Genomic DNA, 21201 nt, shown 5'->3' with positions numbered 1-21201 from the left:
AGGTAAGGACAAGAGATGACAAATGCACATACATTATGTGAAATTACCTAGAAAAAAAAACACCTCGCTTTTCGTAATCCAATGAAAGTTAAAAATAGGTTTGTTTAAGGAAAACACTGTCTCGTATAAATAAATAACGTGTACACTGCTTATGCAATGACCAGGAGCAAAGCACAAGAAGAAAAGCTATCTGTTTGCTTGATTAGTCTACTTTTTAAGCAAATATCAACCAATCAATCAATCAATCAATGTTTATTTATATAGCCCTAAATCACAAGTGTCTCAAAGGGCTGCACAAGCCACAACAACATCCGCGGTACAGAGCCCACATAAGGGCAAGGAAAAACTCACCCCAGTGGGACGTTGATGTGAATGACTATGAGAAAATTTGGAGAGGACCGCACATGTGGGCAACACCCCCATCTAGGGGAGACCGAAAGCAATGGACATCGAGAGGGTCTAACATAACATTGTGAAATAGTGGATCTAACATAATAGCGAGAGTCCAGTCCATAGTGGAAAAATATGCATGTTTAGTTAGTTAGTTAGTTAATATTTATGAAATGCGCTGCAAAGTGCTAATGATGTCTGTTTAAATGGGTTTTTTAGACGGTCCTCATTTAACATGAGTGCATGTTTTAGATATGTAAGAGTAATGTGTCACAGTCTTAACAGCTTGTGGACAATACAGAGCAGTGGTTCTCAACCATTTTTAAGTGATGTACGCCCTGTAAACATTTTTAAAATTGAAGTACTCCCTAATCAGAGCAAAGTATTTTTAGTTGAAAAAAAGAGATAATGGATTAAAACACAGCACTATGTCATCAGTTTCTGATTTCTTAAATTGTATAATAGTGCAAAATATTGCTCATTTGTTGTGGTCTCTCTTGAACTGTTTGGAAAAAAAATATATAACCAAAAACTTTTAGAAAAATAAACAAGTGATTCAATTATAAATAAAGATTTCTACACATAGAAGTAATCATCAACTTATAGTGCCCTCTTTGGGGATTGTAATGGAGATCCATCTGGATTCATGAACTTAATTCTCAAAAAATTTTCACAAAAAAAGAAAATGTCTAGCTGTCAACACTGAATTTTGCATTGTTGTATTTTTTTCACAGTTTATAAACTTACATTCATATTTTGTTGAAGTATTATTCAATAGATATATTTATAAAGGATTTTTGAACTGTTGCTATTTTTAGAATATTTGTTTAAGATCTCACGTACCCCTTGACATACCTTCAAGTACCCCCAGGGGTACGCGCACCCCCATTTGAGAACCATTGATATAGAGGATTGAGGGGCTGCTCTAATCAGGACCCAGCGGTGACTGATCCAATTGTTCTTTAGGAGTCAATATCAAAACAAGTGATCAAATTTATAGGTGCCAAAGTAGGTTAAAAAATGCATCCGTTGATTTAGAAAAACGCAATTGGCGCTCTGGCTCCTGAGATTGTACAACAAATGTTTGAAGGAAAACTTGCTATCTGCCAGAAACGTGAAGTGTTCTGGTGGTGCAGATTCATTCCCTGTGGAAGCTGCCTTTTTTCTCCTGAGTTTGTAATTTCATAACCAGTTTATTCATGAGAGGGAGATGTCTCAAAACCTACTGTGTATTTTATTGTATTTCCCCAGTTATGCTTGCACCGCTATACTTGAACGGAATTTCACTAGAGGATTAGACAAGCGTCCTAAAAACCACAGCACTTAAAGTTCATTATCTGGCATTAAATTAAATAAGTTGAACATTAAATGGGGGGGAATATTTCCTAAGTATGTGCTGAGCAAGAGTAAGATCGGTCGATAACAATCAATCAATATGATGAGTGCAATTGCCAGTTTATTAATATCAACACAATACTTAAATTCTATTATATTAAAATTTTATTTATTTTTATTATTATTGTATTTTATTATTATTTATTATTTTATTATTATTTTATTTTATTATTATTTTATTTTATTTTTATTATTTTATTAATTAATTTATTTATTTATTTTATTTTATTACATACAATTGTTTAACCGAAACAAAGTCAATAGTACACCGTGGAGGTTTCTCTCCTCGAGGTTCCTCGGACCACCAAGCACTGACATGACAGTTCAGTTTCCGGGTTACAACACTGTTTTATTTCGCAATAAAGTATTTCTGTTGTGCTTTTCAGCAAGTGTTTGTTCAGGGCTGTCTCTCTCTCTCGCTCCAGATAACCCCTCTCTCCTCCCCGGCTGCTGTCTTTTAACAGAGCGACAGGTGATTAGATAACCAGGCCCATGTCGGCCATCTACGCACCTGTCGTTGATCTCGAAGCCGGTCCTGGCACACCCCGCTTTGCTGCAGGTCCGCAGTCCACGCCCCCCTCCACATACACAATAACTAAACAAAAAACTATACCATCATTTAAATATTTTGGTAGTTGCCGCTCAAGTCCTCCTGTGTCCAATGAATTATTCCTTGAGTTTGTAAAGATGAACAAAGACGACAAAACAATTGTTTTGAAAAAATAAAAATATCGACCTAATCATTCCAATATTGATCATATACTGATACTACCTCTGGCCTCGACACTATCAATTTATGGGACAAACTGACCTCACCTAACTTGTCGTGTACTGACTGTGACAATGCTGACACCAACAGTTGTTATTGTCATGATCTGTGGTCAGGATTATGTTTTTGTTGTTTTCTGTTAGTTTTGATATTCCATTAGTTCCTGTTTTTGTGTACCCTTGTTTGTGTTAGTTTCCATGGCGACTTATGTTTTTCACCTGCCTCTGGTGTTTGGACCGCGCACCTGTTTCTAATCAGCAGACTATTTAAACGGCGTTTGCCAGTCAGTCAGCTGGCGTCATTACTCGTAGTTCCATGCAATACCATAGTTCATGCTGTTTGTTCGCTTCATGCCTTGCCAAGTACGTCTTAGTTATTTCATGCCACAGTTTCATGAGGTTCATGTCTATAGTTTCATGTCCTAAGTTTTTTGCCTGAGCTTCCGCGTGAGATATGCACGCTTGCCTTCGGGTTGTTTTCCGTTTTTGTACCTTTTTGTACGTAGTTAGATTAATAAATATGTTCCTACCTGCTACCCTTGTCCGGAGAAGTCCTTTTGCATCCCGGAAGAACAATCTTGGCAGTAAGCTGCGACCCCTCCGTCATGACAGAATGACGCCAGCCGACTGAGTGGCAAAGGCGGTTTAAACAGTCTCTTGATTAGAAACAGGTGCGTGGTCCGAACACCAGAGGCATGTGAAAATCATAAGTCGCCATGGAAACTAAAACAAACAAGGGTACACAAAAACAGGAACTAATGGAATCTTAAAACTAAAAGAAAATAACAAAAACATAATCCAGACCACAGATCATGACAGTTATATTATCTTCTCTCTGGAGTCTTATTACTCTACTTGTTCATTTCCTGTTAATATCTGCGTAAGTCTGGGAAATACTTTTGCTTAACATAGCTTGCGTAAGAGACGACATCCTGCTCCTCCCCTGCGTATCCTCCCGCAGTCCCTGACGTGCACTTCCCAAAAATCCTAGCTTGGCCTCGGCAGCGACGCGGATCGCAAAGTTGTGATTGTTCAGCTTTTATCGGGGAGGGTCCCTGGTTCCTGAACACGGTATAGCAGACGTGTTTGAAATGCACAAATTATTGTGTGAAATAAAGCAACAGTGATTAATAATTTGCATGCAAACTGATTTTGTGTACTTAACATCTCAATTTGCTCTAAAATAATTACTAAATGTGTCATTTTTCAGCTTGTTTTGTTGTTTCATCGAGAAGAAGTCACCAAGTATGATGCTGTTTTTAACTTTTATTGCCAATCTTGTACTAACAACAGGTTCAATTTCGACACATATTCTTTCTTGCATACAAAATTCCTCATTCTCCGTCAATCATCTTTCAGGCATGGTGTGTTCCCAAAAATAAACAACAACACATTAACATAAACATAACACCAACAGGTTGTTACAGTAGTTACTGAACAGTTACCATGAATTGATTAACGTGGACCCCGACTTAAACAAGTTGAAAAACTTATTCGGGTGTTACCATTTAGTGGTCAATTGTACGGAATATGTACTGTACTGTGCAATCTACTAATAAAAGTATCAATCAATCAATCAAAGCTGTTTGTTTTCATTTAAGTAGCTCTCTCTTGTGCCCTGTCCCCAACTGCCAAATACCGTTGTAAAATAAAGCCAATAATGCTATTTTTTTCTGGTCCCCTTTATTTAGAAAAGAATCAAAGTACCAAAAAGTATCAAAATAATATTGGTATCAGGACATTAGTCACTAAAATATCATGCAAAAGCGCAGATTCCAACCATTGAAATATGTTGTATAGTTCAAGACTTGTGGTAATTTAAAAACATCACTGCATATCATAATGGCAGCTACACTTTCCATCTTAAAGATCTAAAAAAAATATTTGGGAATGACCGTCGGGCCAGATTGAAAAGCTTAAAGGGCTGCATGTGGCCCCTGGCCTTAATTTGCCCAGGTCTGGTTTATAGTATAAAATACAACCTGCCTGAACTCTTCTCATGGTACATACCACAGTATTTACTTAAAACTGGAATATTGAGCAGTGTATTTATCTTGTGTGCGCATTTGTACAATTATATAATAACATTACTGTGAGAACTTTCATTTTCATTCTGTATCATGCATCATTTGTTTTCTTGTTCCGCATCTCTTCGTTTTTTTGTTCTGTTTGGTTTCTGACATGCTTGGCAGCTTTTAGTGCATGAGTGCTGTCTCTCACTGCTACCTGGTGGAGGTTTAACTGCTTGTATCAGGGGTGTCCAAAGTTTTTGCACCGTTTAGATATTCAATTAAGTTGATTTGAGGGCCACATTTGCAGAAAGCTGAGGACCGGAGGGTCTAGATTTCTACCTTGCCTATTAGTCAAATTTTTTATAAAGATTGTATTCACCTGACATCACGTCCGGCTCGTTAATTATGCGAGGCTCGAAGTGGTGGGCCAGCGAGCGTCTGTTGTCATTGCATTCTGGGCGGCATTTTGCCTTTCTCGAAGAAAAATGCCCTATGCTTGCGTCGGTTTAGTCTGTTGGAACCGTTCAAATCGTGAAAAGGCTAAAAAAAATGTCAGAGTTCTTCAAGAGAGTTGGGCAAAAGATGTCAAGATTTTACAAAACACAACAAAAAAGCTGGTACGCACTCCAGTCGAAGAACGCACAAGTTTGCAGCACAAACAGAACGTTGACATCTGTAGTTATAAGAGATTTCCCATAGCGGCTCTTTTGCCGATATCAGATATTACGATATTGTCCAACTCTCAATTACTAATACGGATATCAACCGTTAAGATATATACAGTCATGGAATTAACAGATTATTATGCCTAATTTTGTTGTGATGTCCCGCTGGATGCATTAAACAATGTAACAAGGTTTTCCAAAATAAATCAACTCAAGTTGTGGAAAAAAATGCCAACATTGCACTGCCATACTTATTATTAAAGTCACAAAGTGCATTATTTTTTTTACATGCCTCAAAACACCAGCTTGGAATTTGGGACATTCTCTCCCTGGGAGAGCATGAGGAGGTTGAGGTGGGCGGGGTTGGTGGGGGGCATTGTTCAGGTGTGGGAGGGGTAGGGAGTAGCGGGGGGTGTATATTGTAGCATCCCTGAAGAGTTAATGCCGCAAAGGGTTCTGGGTATTTGTTCTGATGTGTTTATGTTGTGTTACGGTGCAGATGTTCTCCCGAAATGTGTTTGTCATTCTTGTTTGGTGTGGGTTCACAGTGTTGAGGATATTAGTAACAGCGTTAAAGTTGTTTATACAGCCACCCTCAGTGTGACTTGTATTGTTGACCAAGTTCATTCAAGTGCATTCACTTGTGTGTGTGAAAAGCTGTAAGTAGTATGTGACTGGGCCAGCACGCAAAGACAGTGCCTTTAAGGTTTATTGGCGCTCTGTACTTCTTCCTACGCCTGTGTACACAGCGGTGTTATAAAAATCCATAAATTTTACTTTTTGACACCGATACCGATCATTTTGAAACCGATACCGATAATTTCCGATATTACATTTTAAAGCATTTATGAGCCGATAATATCGGCAGTCCGATATTATCGGACATCTCTAATAGTTATATTTTGATAAAGACGGGGGGAAACACGCATTGTATGGCACCGAATGGAGATGTTGACATGCAGAGTTTCAAGCACTCTTTATTCTCGAGCGGGTGACTTTTCAAATGATGCTACAAATTAGCAGTTGGTGCTACTTTTTGTAGCAACGCTTTTGCCGCATACTTGTTCAACATCTTCCCGCTTGAAGCCAAACAACCCCCAGACGATGGACTCCCTGCTGTTTTTCTTGGGAATGAATTCTTCCTTCATTAGTTACCAGATTCGCACCTTCTTTCTCTTGTATTACCACTCGCATAGCTCCGGTAGCACTACAGCTAACGTTACCATGCTGCTACCTCTCTGCTCGGCGAGGGCATATGACGTTGCACGCGCGACAGTATGTGACATATGTAAGAAGTTGCGTTTGTTTTATGTCTCTGTGAGAAGGAGAGACAAGAAAGACTGAGAAGAGTTGAAGTGTAATGTCCGCTATTAGCAACTGCGTGAGAATGAATAACGTATTTTTTGGATTATAAATCGCTTCGGAGTATACGTCGCACCGTCCGAAAATGCATAATAAAGAAGGAAAAAAAAAACATATATACGTCGCACTGGAGTATAAGTCGCGTTTTTAGGGGAAATTTATTTGATAAAATCCAACACCAAGAATAGACATTTGAAAGGCAATTTGAAATAAATAAAGAATAGTAAACAACAGGCTGAATAAGTGTACGTTATATGACGCATAAATAACCAACTGAGAAGGTGCCTGGTATGTTAACGTAACATATTATGGTAAGAGTCATTCAAATAACTATAACATATAGAACATGCTACACTCCTAATCGATAAATACCATGAAATCTTCTTCCTCGATGTCGCTTCTAAACAACTCTGCCAACTCCAAAGGTATGCGCCGCTTCCTCTTGTTGTTTTCTGCTGCATATTTCACTACGTCCAGTTTGTAATCTGCAGTACATGATCTCCTTTTCGGAGCCATTTTTGTTCAGCCCTTCTCAGTTTTTCTAAGTTACCGCCAACGTTGAAATGATCCATTTTAACAACATATAGCAGTTAGCATCCCATGACCCACAATGCAACTTCTGTCATGACCCTCCCCTGCCGAATTCTTATTGGTCGACGTGTATGTGACGATTGCTGACATTTTCTTCGTCTCTTCCGCGAATGAGATAAATAATATTATTTGATATTGTGTAATCTGCACTACATGATTACCTTTTCGGTGCCATTTTTGTTTAGCCCTTCTCAGTTTTTATAAGTTACCGCCAACGATGAAATGATCCATTTTAATAGCTACGGCAGTAACATATAGCAGTTAGCATTCCATGACCCACAATGTACTTCTTCCATGACCAATTTTTATTGGTTGACATGTGTGTGACGATTGCTGACATTTTCTTCGTCTGTTCCGCAAATGAGATAAATAATATTATTTGATATTCTATGGTAATGTGTTAATAATTTCACACATAAATCGCTCCGGAGTATATGTCGCACCCCCGGCCAAACTATGAAAAAAACCTCTAACTTATAGTCCGAAATATGCGGAACTCAAATATTACGATATAGTAATTTTTTATATCCCACAGAGACAACCCGCGATATATTGAGTATATTCTATATATTGTCCAGCCCTAGTTTGGACCCCAGTGTTTTATGTTTCTTAAGGTTAAAATGTCAATGCAAGGATCTGCCAATGCCTTTACAGTGAGAACAAATGAAGAACAAACAACGGATCACTCTCTGTAACTGAAATATAATAAATATCCTAAAGGAAATGAGATTTAAATAAAAACAAGTTAAACAAATGCTGTCATTAACAACTAAACAGAAAAAACAAGATTCCGATACGGTAAGGAAAAGCAATCATAGTTAATGGATTACTGGATGAAAGTCCTATTCAGTGGTGAATGGAAAATCTGCATTTGGCAAGGTGATGATGCTGGAACTTTTGGCTGTTCCAGTTCTTTGAGTACGTGCCTCAGAGACGGCAAACTGTTTTAAAAGATAAAGGTGGCGCAACATAGAACTATTGCTTTGTTGTAGTGTTTTTCTTTTTCATGATTACATAATTTTTTTAATTCAGCTTGATGTAAAAATGAAACTGATCTAGACTACCACAATTTATTTTCTTGATTTCTTGGTGTTTTTTAAAGACAAAAGTTGCCATTTAAAATGACTATGGTTTTGTGTCATGTCTGTCATCTGCATTTTTCTACAAAATCAAACAACTGAATGAATATCCTCCAAGCCCAGTGATTCCATCATCTTTGCTGGGGTTGTATGGGCTGCTACTCACAAATGGCCTCACTTTGGACACAGCTGGTTTAAGTGAATACAAAGTACAATATTTATTACTGAAAACATGTCATTTATTTTTATTTTCTTCCAGGTGTTAAGCCGCTTTGCTAAAAGTGAGTATAACATCATTAACCATGGCTCTTTTCATATAAACTTTTATATACAGTTAGGGATGGGAATTGATAAGATTTTTTGGGTTCCGATTACACTTATGATTCTGCATAACGATTCGGCTCTTTATCGATTCTCTTATCGATTTTTATTTGGAAAAACAAAACACAACTGATTGATTAGCATCAGTTATGTTTAGTTTAGAGCGAACATGACCTTACAAAGCCAGCAGTGAGGTCTTAAGAGGCACATAGCATAGAAAAAAAACACTTTTGAAAATAAATTAAACAAAAATATTCTATAGAATTGAACAAATTCAAACATGTTGAAATTACACAAGAATGTAACAATCTTAAAATTCAAGAATCTTTGTCATCCACCTAGGAAATATACAATGCAAAGGTTTGTTTAGATTTACAAGGTGAAACTAATATAATAACTGAGGCTTATAATATGCAACACAAGATATTTCGAACCTTCTTTTAAAACAATGTTGATGTTTTAAGATTAAGATAAGTTTATTTCAAAAAGGAAAATGCAATTTCATAAAACACATGGTTAAAAAAACCTGAATTAGCCAGAAGGCAAGTTTTAATCTGTTGCACCCTGGCCATGATGTAAAAAAGCCAGTAAAACTAAAATTTCAAAGAAAAAGAAAAGGAAAAGGGAGAACAGGAAAAAAAGCACACAATACATTTATGGTATAGTAAAAAAATTAAATACAACATCACAACATATCATTTATCATAGCATCAAAACAGGCTCATCTTTTATTATGGCAGCTGTAGGCGTTGATAAGCCAAATTTTTATTGTCTAGAGCAGTGGTTCTGAACATACCTTCAGTGATGTCCCCCCTGTGAACATTTTTTTAATTCAAGTACCCCCTAATCATAGCAAAGCATTTTTGGTTGAAAAAAAGATCAAGAAGTAAAATACAGCACTATGTCATCAGTTTCTAATTTATTAAATTGTAAAACAGTGCAAAATATTGCTCATTTGTAGTGGTCTTTCTGGAAATATTTGGAAAAAAAGATATAAAGATAACTAAAAACTTTTTGAGAAATAAACAAATGATTTAATCATAGAGAAAGAGTTTTCTACACATAGAAGTAATCATCAACTTAAAGTGCCCTCTTTGGGGATTGTAATAGAGATCCATCTGGATTCATGAACTTAATTCTAAGCATTTCTTCACAAAATAATAAATATTTAACATCAATATTTGTGGAACATGTCCACAAAAAATCTATCTGTCAACACTGAATATTGCATTGTTGCATTTCTTTTCACAGTTTATAAAATTACATTGAAGTTGAAGTATTGATTGATTGATTGAAACTTTTATTAGTAGATTACACAGTTCAGTACATATTCCGTACAATTGACCACTAAATGGTAACACCCGAATAAGGTTTTCAACTTGTTTAAGTGGGGGTCCACGTTAATCAATTCATGGTACAAATATATACTATCAGCATAAAACAGTGACAGTCATCACACAGGTTAGTCATCATTGTATATACATTGAATTATTTACATTATTTACAATCCGGGGGGTGGGATGAGGAGCTTTGGTTGATATCAGTACTTCAGTCATCAAGAATTGCATCAACAGAGAAATGGACATTGAAACAGTGTAGGTCTTACTTGGTAGGATATGTACAGCCAGCAGAGAACATGGTGCGTTCAGATAGCATAAGAACAAGTATATATTCAATGAATATATTTATAAAGGATTTTTAAATTGTTGGTATATTTAGAATATTTAAAGAAAAACCTCACTTACCCCTTGGCATACCCCCATTTGAGAACCACTGGCCTAGAGCTTAAGAAAACCTTAAATTGAAAATCTCAGATTTTCATGGCTTTTGGTTTTTTAAACCGAAAGCCATGATCATCATGGTAGTATTAAATTATTGAATAGAGGCTTGACTAACATACTTGCCAACCTTCCCAGATTTTCCGGGAGACTCCCGAAATTCCGCGCCGTATGTTCAAATGTTTCAGTATATTTCGCTTATGTCCTCCTCTGAAGAAATAGCAACCTTGGAACTGTTGCAATCTTTTTTGGGAAAGTGGCAGGAAAATTTGGTGTGCTTTTTCCACCCGGGCACCACTTTGTTGCTGACGTCACTAAGCACGTTGCGTTATGACGTCATCCCCAACCGGAAGAACCGTTAAGTGAACAAACAGCTAGACAAACTAGCAAGCGATTCCAAGGAATTGATACACTGGGAACCTCTTGTTTCGATTCCCATCCCTATATACAGGGCATCTGGAAAGTATTCACTGCAGTTCACTTTTTCCACATTTTATTAAGTTACAGCCTTATTACAAAATGTAATACATTAATTTTTTTCCTTGAAATTCTACACACATTACCCCATATTGACAAGTTATTTTTTGTGCAAATTTATGAAAAATAAAATAAGAAATTACATGCAAATCCATATTCACAGCCTTTGCTATAAGGTCAATCAATCAATCAATGTTTATTTATATATCAAAGGGCTGCACAAGCCACAACGACATCTTCGGTTCAGATCCCACATTGGGGCAAGGAAAAACTCAACCCAGTGGAATGACAATGAGAAACCTTGGAGTGGACCATAGATGTGGGTGACACCCCTCCCCCCCCCCCCACCCCCACTCCTAGGGCGACCGGTGCAATGGACGAGGGAAATGGGGGGCCGAACAGAAAAGGGAGGAAACGGCAGATCAACTGGTCTAAAAGGGGGGTCTATATAAAGGCTACAGTATACAAATGAGTTTCAAGATGGGACTTAAATGCTTCTACTGAAGTAGCATCTCTAACTGTTGCCGGTAGGGCATTCCAGAGTACTGGAGACCGAATAGAAAATGGTCTATAGCCCGCAGACATTTTTTGGCCTCTGGGAATCACTAATAAGCCGGAGTTCTTTGAACGCAGATTTCTTGCCCAAATTTCTAAAAACAAAAAACAAAACAAAAATGTTTCACATTCTCACAACGGGGTATTGTGTATAGAGCTTTAAGGACAAAAATGTATTCCATTTTGTAATAAGGATGTAACATAAAATGTGGAAAAACTAAAGAGGTGTGAATATTACCCGGATGCAATGTATTTATATTATGGAAAGATTATGATATGAAATGGATGACATGTTTTTAAACGTGTGATGTGACTCCCTCCATTGAATATTGTCCTTTCTTGTACCGCTTTCAGAGTTTGATGGAGAGCTGGTCGGATGACAGCTGGAACTGTTGTTATTACTGGAGGAATACTGGCCACAGTGATACTTCTGTGTATCATAGCTGTGCTCTGTTACTGTCGACTCCAGGTACAGTATGTTTCTTTAGCTTTGGGTGCAAGTGTGGATCCAGTGTTCTTTTTCTCTAATCAAATCCAACGCTGCTGGCAGGGGAATGAAAGAAATACACTCACGTGGCATGACACAATCTAATGAGAAGCAGTGTAAGAGTTGCATTAAAAAAATGTATAATTTGGTGTCTGAAATATTTTTGACCCCCTTATGTGGTCGAATATAAAAGACATAGCTCGGTACCATGCAGTGCACTTCTACAACCACAATAATACTCTTATTGTTACGGGTGGTCCTCAGGTTAAGGAACACGTTTATTTCCATTTTGGCAGCCATCTTTTTTTTTTATCTTAGTATTTTGTAAGAAAATGCTTATTTGTTGTAATCACAATTTAATAATTTCTACATTAGAGCTGCAGCTAAACCATACTTGCCATCCTTGACACCTCCGAATTTGAGAGGGGGGTAACGTAGTATTTCTTATATATATATATATATATATATATATCCATCCATCCATCCATCCATTTTGTACCGCTTATTCCCTTTTGGTGTCGCGGGGGGCGCTGGCGCCTATCTCAGCTACAAGCGGACAAGTCGCCACCTCATCGCAGTGCCAACACAGATAGACAGACAGACAACATTCACACTCACATTCACACACTAGGTCCAATTTAGTGTTGCCAATCAACCTATATATATATATATATATATATATATATATATATATATATACATATATATATATATATATATATATATATATATATATATGGGCTTCACAGTGGCAGAGGGGTCAGTGCGTCTGCCTCACAATACGAAGTTCCTGCAGTCCTCTGCTCGGGATCTTTCTGTGTGGAGTTTGCATGTTCTCCCCTTGACTGCGTGGGTTCCCTCCGGGTACTCCGGCTTCCTCGCACTTCCAAAGACATGCACCTGGGGATAGGTTGATTGGCAACACTAAATTGGCCCTAGTGTGTGAATGTGAGTGTGAATGTTGTCTGCCTATCTGTGTTGGCCCTGCGATGAGTTGGCGACTTGTCCAGGGTGTACCCTGCCTTCCGCCCGATTGTAGCTGAGATAGGCGCCAGCGCCCCCCGCGACCCCGAAAGGGAATAAGCGGTAGAAAATGGGTGGATGTATATATATATATATATATATATATATATATATATATATACATAGGCAGCACGTTGATACAGGGGTTCGTGCATCTGCCTCACAATACGAAGGTCCTGAGTTATCCTGGGTTCAATCGCGGGCTCGGGATCTTTCTGTGTGGAGTTTGCATGTTCTCCCTGTGAATGCGTGGGTTCCCTCCGGGTACTCCGGCTTCCTCCCACCGCAAAAAATACGCACCTGGGAATAGGTTGATTGGCAACACTAAATTGGCCCTAGTGTGTGAATGTGAGTGTGAATGTTGTCTGCCTATCTGTGTTTGCCCTGCGATGAGGTGGCGATATGTCCAGGGTGTACGCCTTCCGCCCGACAAGTTTCAGCTACCTTGCTTCTGCAGCCTTCATCCATGAGGATGAAGGCTGCAGAAGCAAGGTAGCCGAAACTTGTCAGGTACAACACTTTACCTTACTAGCCTATATAAATCAACCATTTATAAATACACGTCAGTAGGCTATATGAATCTCTTCATTATGTTGATGATTATTTGCAACAAAAAAAAATGTTTATCAGTTTGAACATCAAATATGTTGTCTTTGTAGCATATTCAACTGAATATGGGTTGAAAAGGATTTGCAAATCATTGTATTCAGTTTATATTTACATGTAACACAATTTCCAAACTCATATGGAGACGGGGTTTGTAGTCATTTTGATAGTTGGCTAATATAGCTAATATAGACACTTACATCATGCCTCAGTCTTCGATCCATATTTTTAGTTGACGAAAATTAAAGTTTTTAGTCTGAAAAAATAATTCTTATTGATAAAAGTACGTCAATAAGTATTGTTAATTGGTATAAAGGTTGAAACGTTGTATCAAATGATGATTGATTAAAAACAAAAATTAGTTAACAATACCTCGATCTTTTGCCAAATAACATTTTTGTCCAGTCAAATCTCATCACCCCTCGTCATCAAAGACCCATGTTTATTAGGTTTTCATCGTCAAGTTATGGTCGTGAATACAGAATCATTTTGTCATTGTTGACAAAAACAAAAGTGGTTCCTACACCGCATTGTCAGTCAAAACGTATACCTAAATTAACGCGTAGTGTACGGTATTACACTCTACACATTAAGGACATAAAGTACAGTCCAAAAAACACTCAAATGCAAGAATTAAGTTCAACAGTAATAGAACAAATTGAAAACAATTATTCATTTTATAATCTCGGCTAACACATCAGGAAACTCAGTCGTTGCTTTATCATTTGCACCAGCAGATTGGCAGTGATACTTAAGGTTATGAGATATCATTTCCTGTGAAAAGTTAACAAATGAGCGACATTATTCCCTCTGTATTGTAGTGGAAAAAGGGCGTGTTTCCACCCTCAATCGAACCACAGGGACGACTGTATTCTGTGTTACTGTATAACACACAGTGCTCAAAAATCTACCAAAATGTTTTAGTACGACTTGGGTAAGCTATGAAGCTGCACCACTTGATGGATTGTATTGTGCTTCAACATACGAGTATTATCCGGTGCGCCTTTTGTATGAAAATAGACCTGACAAGACCAGCTCATCAGCAAATGCGGCGATGAGCTCTATGGTCCAGAAAATACTGTACTTTATTTACAACAAATACATTAATTCACAAAACTGGGCATTTAAAAGTCTTCTGTTTGTCAGGCTGTAGATATAGATTCAAGTTACAGTAAGTAAATAATCAGCATTTAAAAAAATAAATTATGCGATGGGAGTCAGTGGCGAGTGAAAGTGGTTGAAATAAAAAAAATAAAAAAAACTTCCAGATTTTTTAATCTACTCTTTGTTCATGTTTATATTTGTGTCCCATTTTACTGCTGGGTAAGCTATTGCTCATACAAATAAATTAAATGAACAAAACATTAAAACATCTCAGAACATGACGTCACAACGCTCCATTGTAAAAAAGAAGTTGCAAGTCCAGGAAGTGACGCAGTCTTCACGTGTGCCTATCCTCCCGTATAAATCGTGTAGTGACATAAATAGATAGTTATTAGGTTAGTATTACCTTTTTTATTGACATTTAAAAACAAAAATCGTGATTCATGGACAAAATGAAAACAGAGAGACATTAACGTTTTCCCCCTTCACAAAACAACTTACCCCAATCTAAACTTATACAAACACTGCTGTCTGAACAACTAGGCCAGTGGTTCACAAACTTGTTTCACTAAGTACAACCTCAGAAAACACTTGGCTCTCCAAGCACCACATAATTACCAACATTAAAATGCTTTAGCATAATAGGCCTAAGTAGTAGTAAAAACAAGGTTGATGTTTTCTTAAACAAGAATATTTAATTTGTTAGTCACTGTAACATTACACAAAGTTTGAACAGTAATACTGTTTGAATATAGAAAAATAAAACATGGAACTTTAATCAAGTGATTCTTAGGCGAACCACTAGATGGAGCCCTTGTACCAGTTTGAGAATCATTTAACCAGACTATTTAATTGTACACACTGAAACTACAAGCTGTACTCTCTTAGAACTCTCCTTTTCGAACATGTTGAATGGAGAAACTGGAAATCGTGATGTATCGTGTTGTATGCATCCATGTTCCAAATAAACACAAACTCAACTCAACTCAACTCAAAATCACACTTTTTGAATATTGATTTGTCGCAGTAAATTACTTATTTAAATAACTGAATAAAAAGAACAATATTTTCCCACATTACATTTTATTGTTATAATGTTATACACAATATATTCTTTTTATGTTTTGCTTAAATGCAAGTTACGTGACTAATCTACGTTTATACAAGATGAATGCAACCTTTTTTATGTGATTAATAGCATTCTGAAAAACATTATCCTTGACAGCCCTAATTTATATATATATATATATATGTACATACAGTGGGGCAAAAAAGTATTTAGTCAGCCACCGATTGTGCAAGTTCTCCCACTTAAAATGATGACAGAGGTCTGTAATTTTCATCATAGGTACACTTCAACGGTGAGAGACAGAATGTGAAAAAAAAATCCAGGAATTGACATTGTAGGAATTCTAAAGAATTTATTTGTAAATTATGGTGGAAAATAAGTATTTGGTCAACCATTCTGAGCTCTCACTGATGCAAGGATGTTTTGGCTCAAAATCTCACTATACATGGCCCCATTCATTCTTTCCTTAACACGGATCAATCGTCCTGTCCCCTTAGCAGAAAAACAGCCCCAGAGCATGATGTTTCCACCCCCATGCTTCACAGTAGTTATGGTGTTCTTGGTATGCAACTCTGTATTCTTATTCCTCTAAAAACAACAAGTTGAGTTTACACCAAAAAGTTATATTTTGGTTTCATCTGACCACTTGACATTCTCCCAATCCTCTGCTGTATCATGCATGTATCTATTTTGGTATAAACTCAACTTCTTGGAGGAAGAAGAATATGTGATGAGTGGCGACTTGTCCAGGGTGTACACCGCCTTCTGCCCGATTGTAGCTGAGATAGGCACCAGCACCCCCCGCAACCCCAAAGGGGAATAAGCGGTAGAAAATGTATATATATATATATATATATATATATATATATATATATATATATATATATATATATATATATATATATATATATATATATATATATATATATATATATATATATATATATGTGTGTGTGTGTGTGGAATAAGCGGTAAAAAATGGATGGATGTAGATATATATATCTCCTGGGATCGGTATCCTTTACCATTCAAAAAGCCATTTAGGACCCGTGTCACAAAGCGAAGAAGATAATAGGAGACGTAAACATTCTTCTAGAATGACTGCCGGTAGTCACCCAGTTAATAAGTATTAGGGCGTGCTATAAAGCCATTGGCTTTGACGCCTTCTACAGCATGTACGATCTGCTTGTCAGTCCAGCAACATGTTGTATGTGGCTTCCGCAGTAACACGCACACGGCTGCAAGGCATACTGGGTGACACAGAGTACACCAATGGTTGTGATATAAACAATTTTAACACTCTTACTAATATGCGCCACGCTGTGAAGCCACACCAAACAAGAATGACAAACACATTTCGGGAGAACATCCTCACAGTAACACAACACAAACGCAAAACAACAAATACCCAGAATCCTTTGCATCCATGACACTTCCGGCTATTTTATACACCCCGCTAGCAGCAACCCCCCCCGTGCGTCGGTAAGGTGGGCGGGGTTGGGGGCAGCAGGGGTGTAAAATATATTCAGGAAGCATCACGGATGCAAAGGATTCTGGGTATTTGTTGTGTTGCGTTTATGTTGTGTTACTGTGAGGATGTTCTCCCGAAATGTGTTTGTCATTCTTGTTTGGTGTGGCTTCACAGCGTGGCGCATATTAGTAAGAGTGTTAAAATTGTTTATATCACAACCATTAGTGTACTCTGTATCACCCAGTATGCCTTTCAATCTTGTACGTGTGATTGCGGAAGCTGCTTACAATATGTTGCTGGACTAACAATCGGTTTGTACATGTTGTTGAAGGTGTCAAAGGCAATGGCTTTACAGCACGCCCTTATTCTTGTCATCAGGATGAACACCTTTGGATATTTGCGAGAACGTTAGCGGCTCCCGTTGTCATCTTTACTCTGGGAAACGGGTTTAAATAGCTCTTTGAGTGGTAAAGGTGGCTGACCTCTGATGTATTTCAACGGGCGGTTGGCGAGCGGCGGGCGGTTCTGATAAAATGTTGATTCGGGTGGACGGCGGGTGGATGACGACATTGGTGATGCGGTTGCGGATGATATAATTGCCTATCCGCGCATCTCTAATGTGTATGTATATATTTATGTGTATGTATATATATGTATGTGTGTATATATATATATATATATATATATATATACATATATATATGAATGTATATATGTATGTGTATATATATATATATATATATATATATATATATATATATATATATATATATATATATACATGTTGGCCCTGTGATGAGTGCCGACTTGTCCAGGGTGTACGCCGCCTTCTGCCCGATTGTAGCTGAGATAGGCACCAGCGCCACCCGCAACCCCAGAGGGGAATAAGCAGTAGAAAATGGATGGATGGATGTTTTTCGCTCACTTTGTGTCCCTCCCATAGAGTGAATAAACATTCTATGCACATTCCTAATAACCAAATTGTATCTTTTTATGTTGTTATGTTGCTTATTTGTTTACAGTACTACTGCTGTAAGAAGAATGGGTCTGACAGTAGCTCCAACTCCCTGCACCACTTTGAATGCAACGCATGCGGCGTCTCTGGCCTGGACGGCCCCATCGACACCCCGCTGTCGCTTTCCCCGCCAGATCCGCCTGCCACCTCCAAAGCCGGGAAAGCGGCGGCGGGGCGTAGCCGCTACTGCCCCACCTGCTCCCCCTACGGCTCCCCCTTTTTCCTCCGCACCAGCGATGAGATGCGGAATGGTGGCGAGCGCATTACCTACATGCCCACGCACTACGAGAACCAGGCTCTGGTCATGCCGCTGCCAACAGGCCGAGGCTCCCTGCTGAGAGAGGCCCGGCGGAGCAGAACACCTGATTTCTACTCTAACACTGGAGCCATCAGCACACAGGTGTGACACTGCAGCTGACAAGCCCAAGCAGTTTTAGCATCCAATTACTATGCGTGAGTTGGAATTCTCAAATGTGTTTGATGTTTTTGTCAAATTGTACACGTAAAATACACAATATATCGACTGTTATTTACAGACTGAGGGCTATTTTACCTAAATCCCGGTTTACATACTGTCTGCCAAATACTGTACATGTTGAAGGAGGCGTTAAAGAATGAAGGGATGCAATTATACAGGCCCTGTGATTGGCTGGCAACCGGTCCAGGGTGTACCCAGCCTTTGGATGCTGGGATGCAGTCAGGTCTAAGATTTTGTCATCTGACCTATTCTGGGTGTTTTCAATGCATGCGTTTGTCGTCCCCCCCCAACCCCGCCCCCTTTTTCTGTCATTATGATCTGTCTCTATGCAATATGTTTGACTGCTGATTTTAGACTTCTTTCAGCAGATATGATCTGATAAGCTTATGGGTAAAACACCAATTTAAAAGCATAACACCCTGGAAAAAGAATGGTTCAATAAACCGATAAAAACGCCAATATGTGATATTTATACCTACTGCAAAAAAAAAAAAATAGTTTACAGAATGTAGCGGAATCTGATACTAAAAAGTAGTGAAATGATCTGTCCATGCAGCTAGTTATTTTACTTGGCAAGGCATCCTAAATTAAGATTTGTATATCTAGAAATTAGCAAGACGTTTAAAAAGTGAAACTGCACTTTTTATTTTTATTTTGCCTATATATATCACAATCATTATGAAAGACTTGACGACGAATGGATATTTTAAAATGTATTTACATTTTTGAATACACGTAAACTATAGTTTGCTTACAGTGGAGCCAACGGGAGCTCCACTATTCCGCCCATAAAATCTAATAACTGTCAGAAAAGGTCCAACACTACTCCCATTTACATTTGGTTTTGAATATTACCACTTACCTACTCATATAATGTAGAATATTACCTACTCAGTGGCCCAGTGGTTAGAGGTTGTGAGTTCAAACCCCGGCCGAGTCATACCAAAGACTATAAAAATGGGACCCATTACCTCCCTACTTGGCACTCAGCATCAAGGGTTGGAATTGGAGATTAAATCACCCAAAATGATTCCCGGGCGTGGCACCGCTGCTGCTCACTGCTCCCTTCACCTCCCAGGGGGTGAACAAGGGGATGGGTCAAATGCAGACAACACATTTCTCCACACCTAGTGTGTGTGTGAGACAATCATTGCTAATTTAACTTTAATCAACAGTGATATTGTTATTATAAGCACTAACACTGACTAACTATTTATGGCAATGCAGTAATCACAAGCTTGTGTACAATTTCGACATGATTGACTGCCGAGATGTTTCCTTGCTTCCTGTAAGTTTATTCTAGATCATGCTTGGATTCACTGACCCCCTTTTTTTTGTGAGGATTATGGGTCATTCTTCGTCTAAATGGCAATATATGAACATCCCGGCAGTCGGCATCCTAATGACTGCAGACCTCGTACAGTAAGTGATGTTTTATTATGTTTGTTGGCTCTCATAATGTCTGTAGTTAGTAATAATCAGTGATGCTGTTAAAAATAAGCGAACGTTGTGATGCGTTTTTTAAATTAAGTCATATGCTTAAAATAATCCAAATATGTAAATATCAAGCCTCCATTATTAACAGACTTTTGATCGTATTTGCTTAATATTTAGAATGCACAATAAAACAATACATTCATTGTCATGTCTTTCATAATGATTGTGAACGATAGGCAAAATTCCCAAGAAAGTGCAGCTAGAGATACGTATTTAATTTTGAAAACCAGCATTATTCAATCTGCAATTAAATTAAGCATCCTGGGGATGTTGCAGAATCTTTAAAGAAGATTGTCTATGTATAGAAAACCAAAATATCTTATTTGAATAGTGTTATTTTCTCAATTTTAACATTTTTAAACTTGAATAGACAAAATCTACTGTATTTTCCGGGCTATAGAGCACACCGGTATTTAAAGGTGCCATATGTAATAATGTGGCCAAAAATCATACTGCAGTCACGGTCAAAATTCTGTAGTCTCCTTCCTCTCTCCATGACTGAGGTTGCCAGATACACAGTTGAATTCGAATCCTCCTCCAAGGAACTTCAAATGGCAAACGACAAGTCCTAGGCTGTAGGTTTCTCTTGTTTATGCTTCTTGCAAGATGGTTTACTAAGTAATTATGCCACTTTTTACTGATGTCAACCAGCCAAATGTATTTGTAAAGTAAAGCAGCAATATTTTCATCGAGAGTCGGGACAAATTGTTGGCATTACCCTGCTAAAATGTCGAGTTCGACCACACGGACCACCATCGAAATAATTATACATAATAATATCATCGGCGGTCACTCGAACAAGTATGACGATCCTCCTGGTAGGGGTGTATCCTTTTATGGAGGATGCCTGTGTGTGACTTTGTTTAACGTGAGGAAAGTGGTGCTCAGATAGTCACCACACAATCCTTGACAGAATCGAGTCAGGGTCCAGTGGCATGGATTCCAAGACGGTGTACCCCGCCTTCCGCCCGATTGTAGCTGAGATAGGCACCAGCGCCCCCCGCGACCCTAAAGGGAATAAGTGGTATTAAATGGATGGATGGATGGATGGATGAAAA

The 21201-nt window shown here is 38.1% G+C and overlaps 1 protein-coding gene across 1 annotated transcript in view; it reads left to right on the top strand.

Moving 5' to 3' along the window:
- LOC133540944 (protein FAM163A-like) overlaps nucleotides 1–21201 on the top strand; it is a 65589-nt gene extending 44388 nt beyond the window's left edge. Inside the window, exons 3-5 of the mRNA XM_061884027.1 lie at nucleotides 8522–8543; nucleotides 11748–11862; nucleotides 18176–21201. Coding sequence (XP_061740011.1) covers nucleotides 11770–11862; nucleotides 18176–18574 — 492 coding nt within the window. The 5' untranslated portion in view covers nucleotides 8522–8543; nucleotides 11748–11769 and the 3' untranslated portion in view covers nucleotides 18575–21201. The remainder of the gene's footprint in view (nucleotides 1–8521; nucleotides 8544–11747; nucleotides 11863–18175) is intronic.

Source organism: Nerophis ophidion, linkage group LG22 (assembly GCF_033978795.1).
Source record: "Nerophis ophidion isolate RoL-2023_Sa linkage group LG22, RoL_Noph_v1.0, whole genome shotgun sequence".
In the NCBI taxonomy this organism is placed as follows: Eukaryota; Metazoa; Chordata; class Actinopteri; order Syngnathiformes; family Syngnathidae; genus Nerophis; species Nerophis ophidion.
Note: the sequence above shows the minus strand (reverse complement) of the source record. Positions and strands in the feature narration are given on the sequence as shown.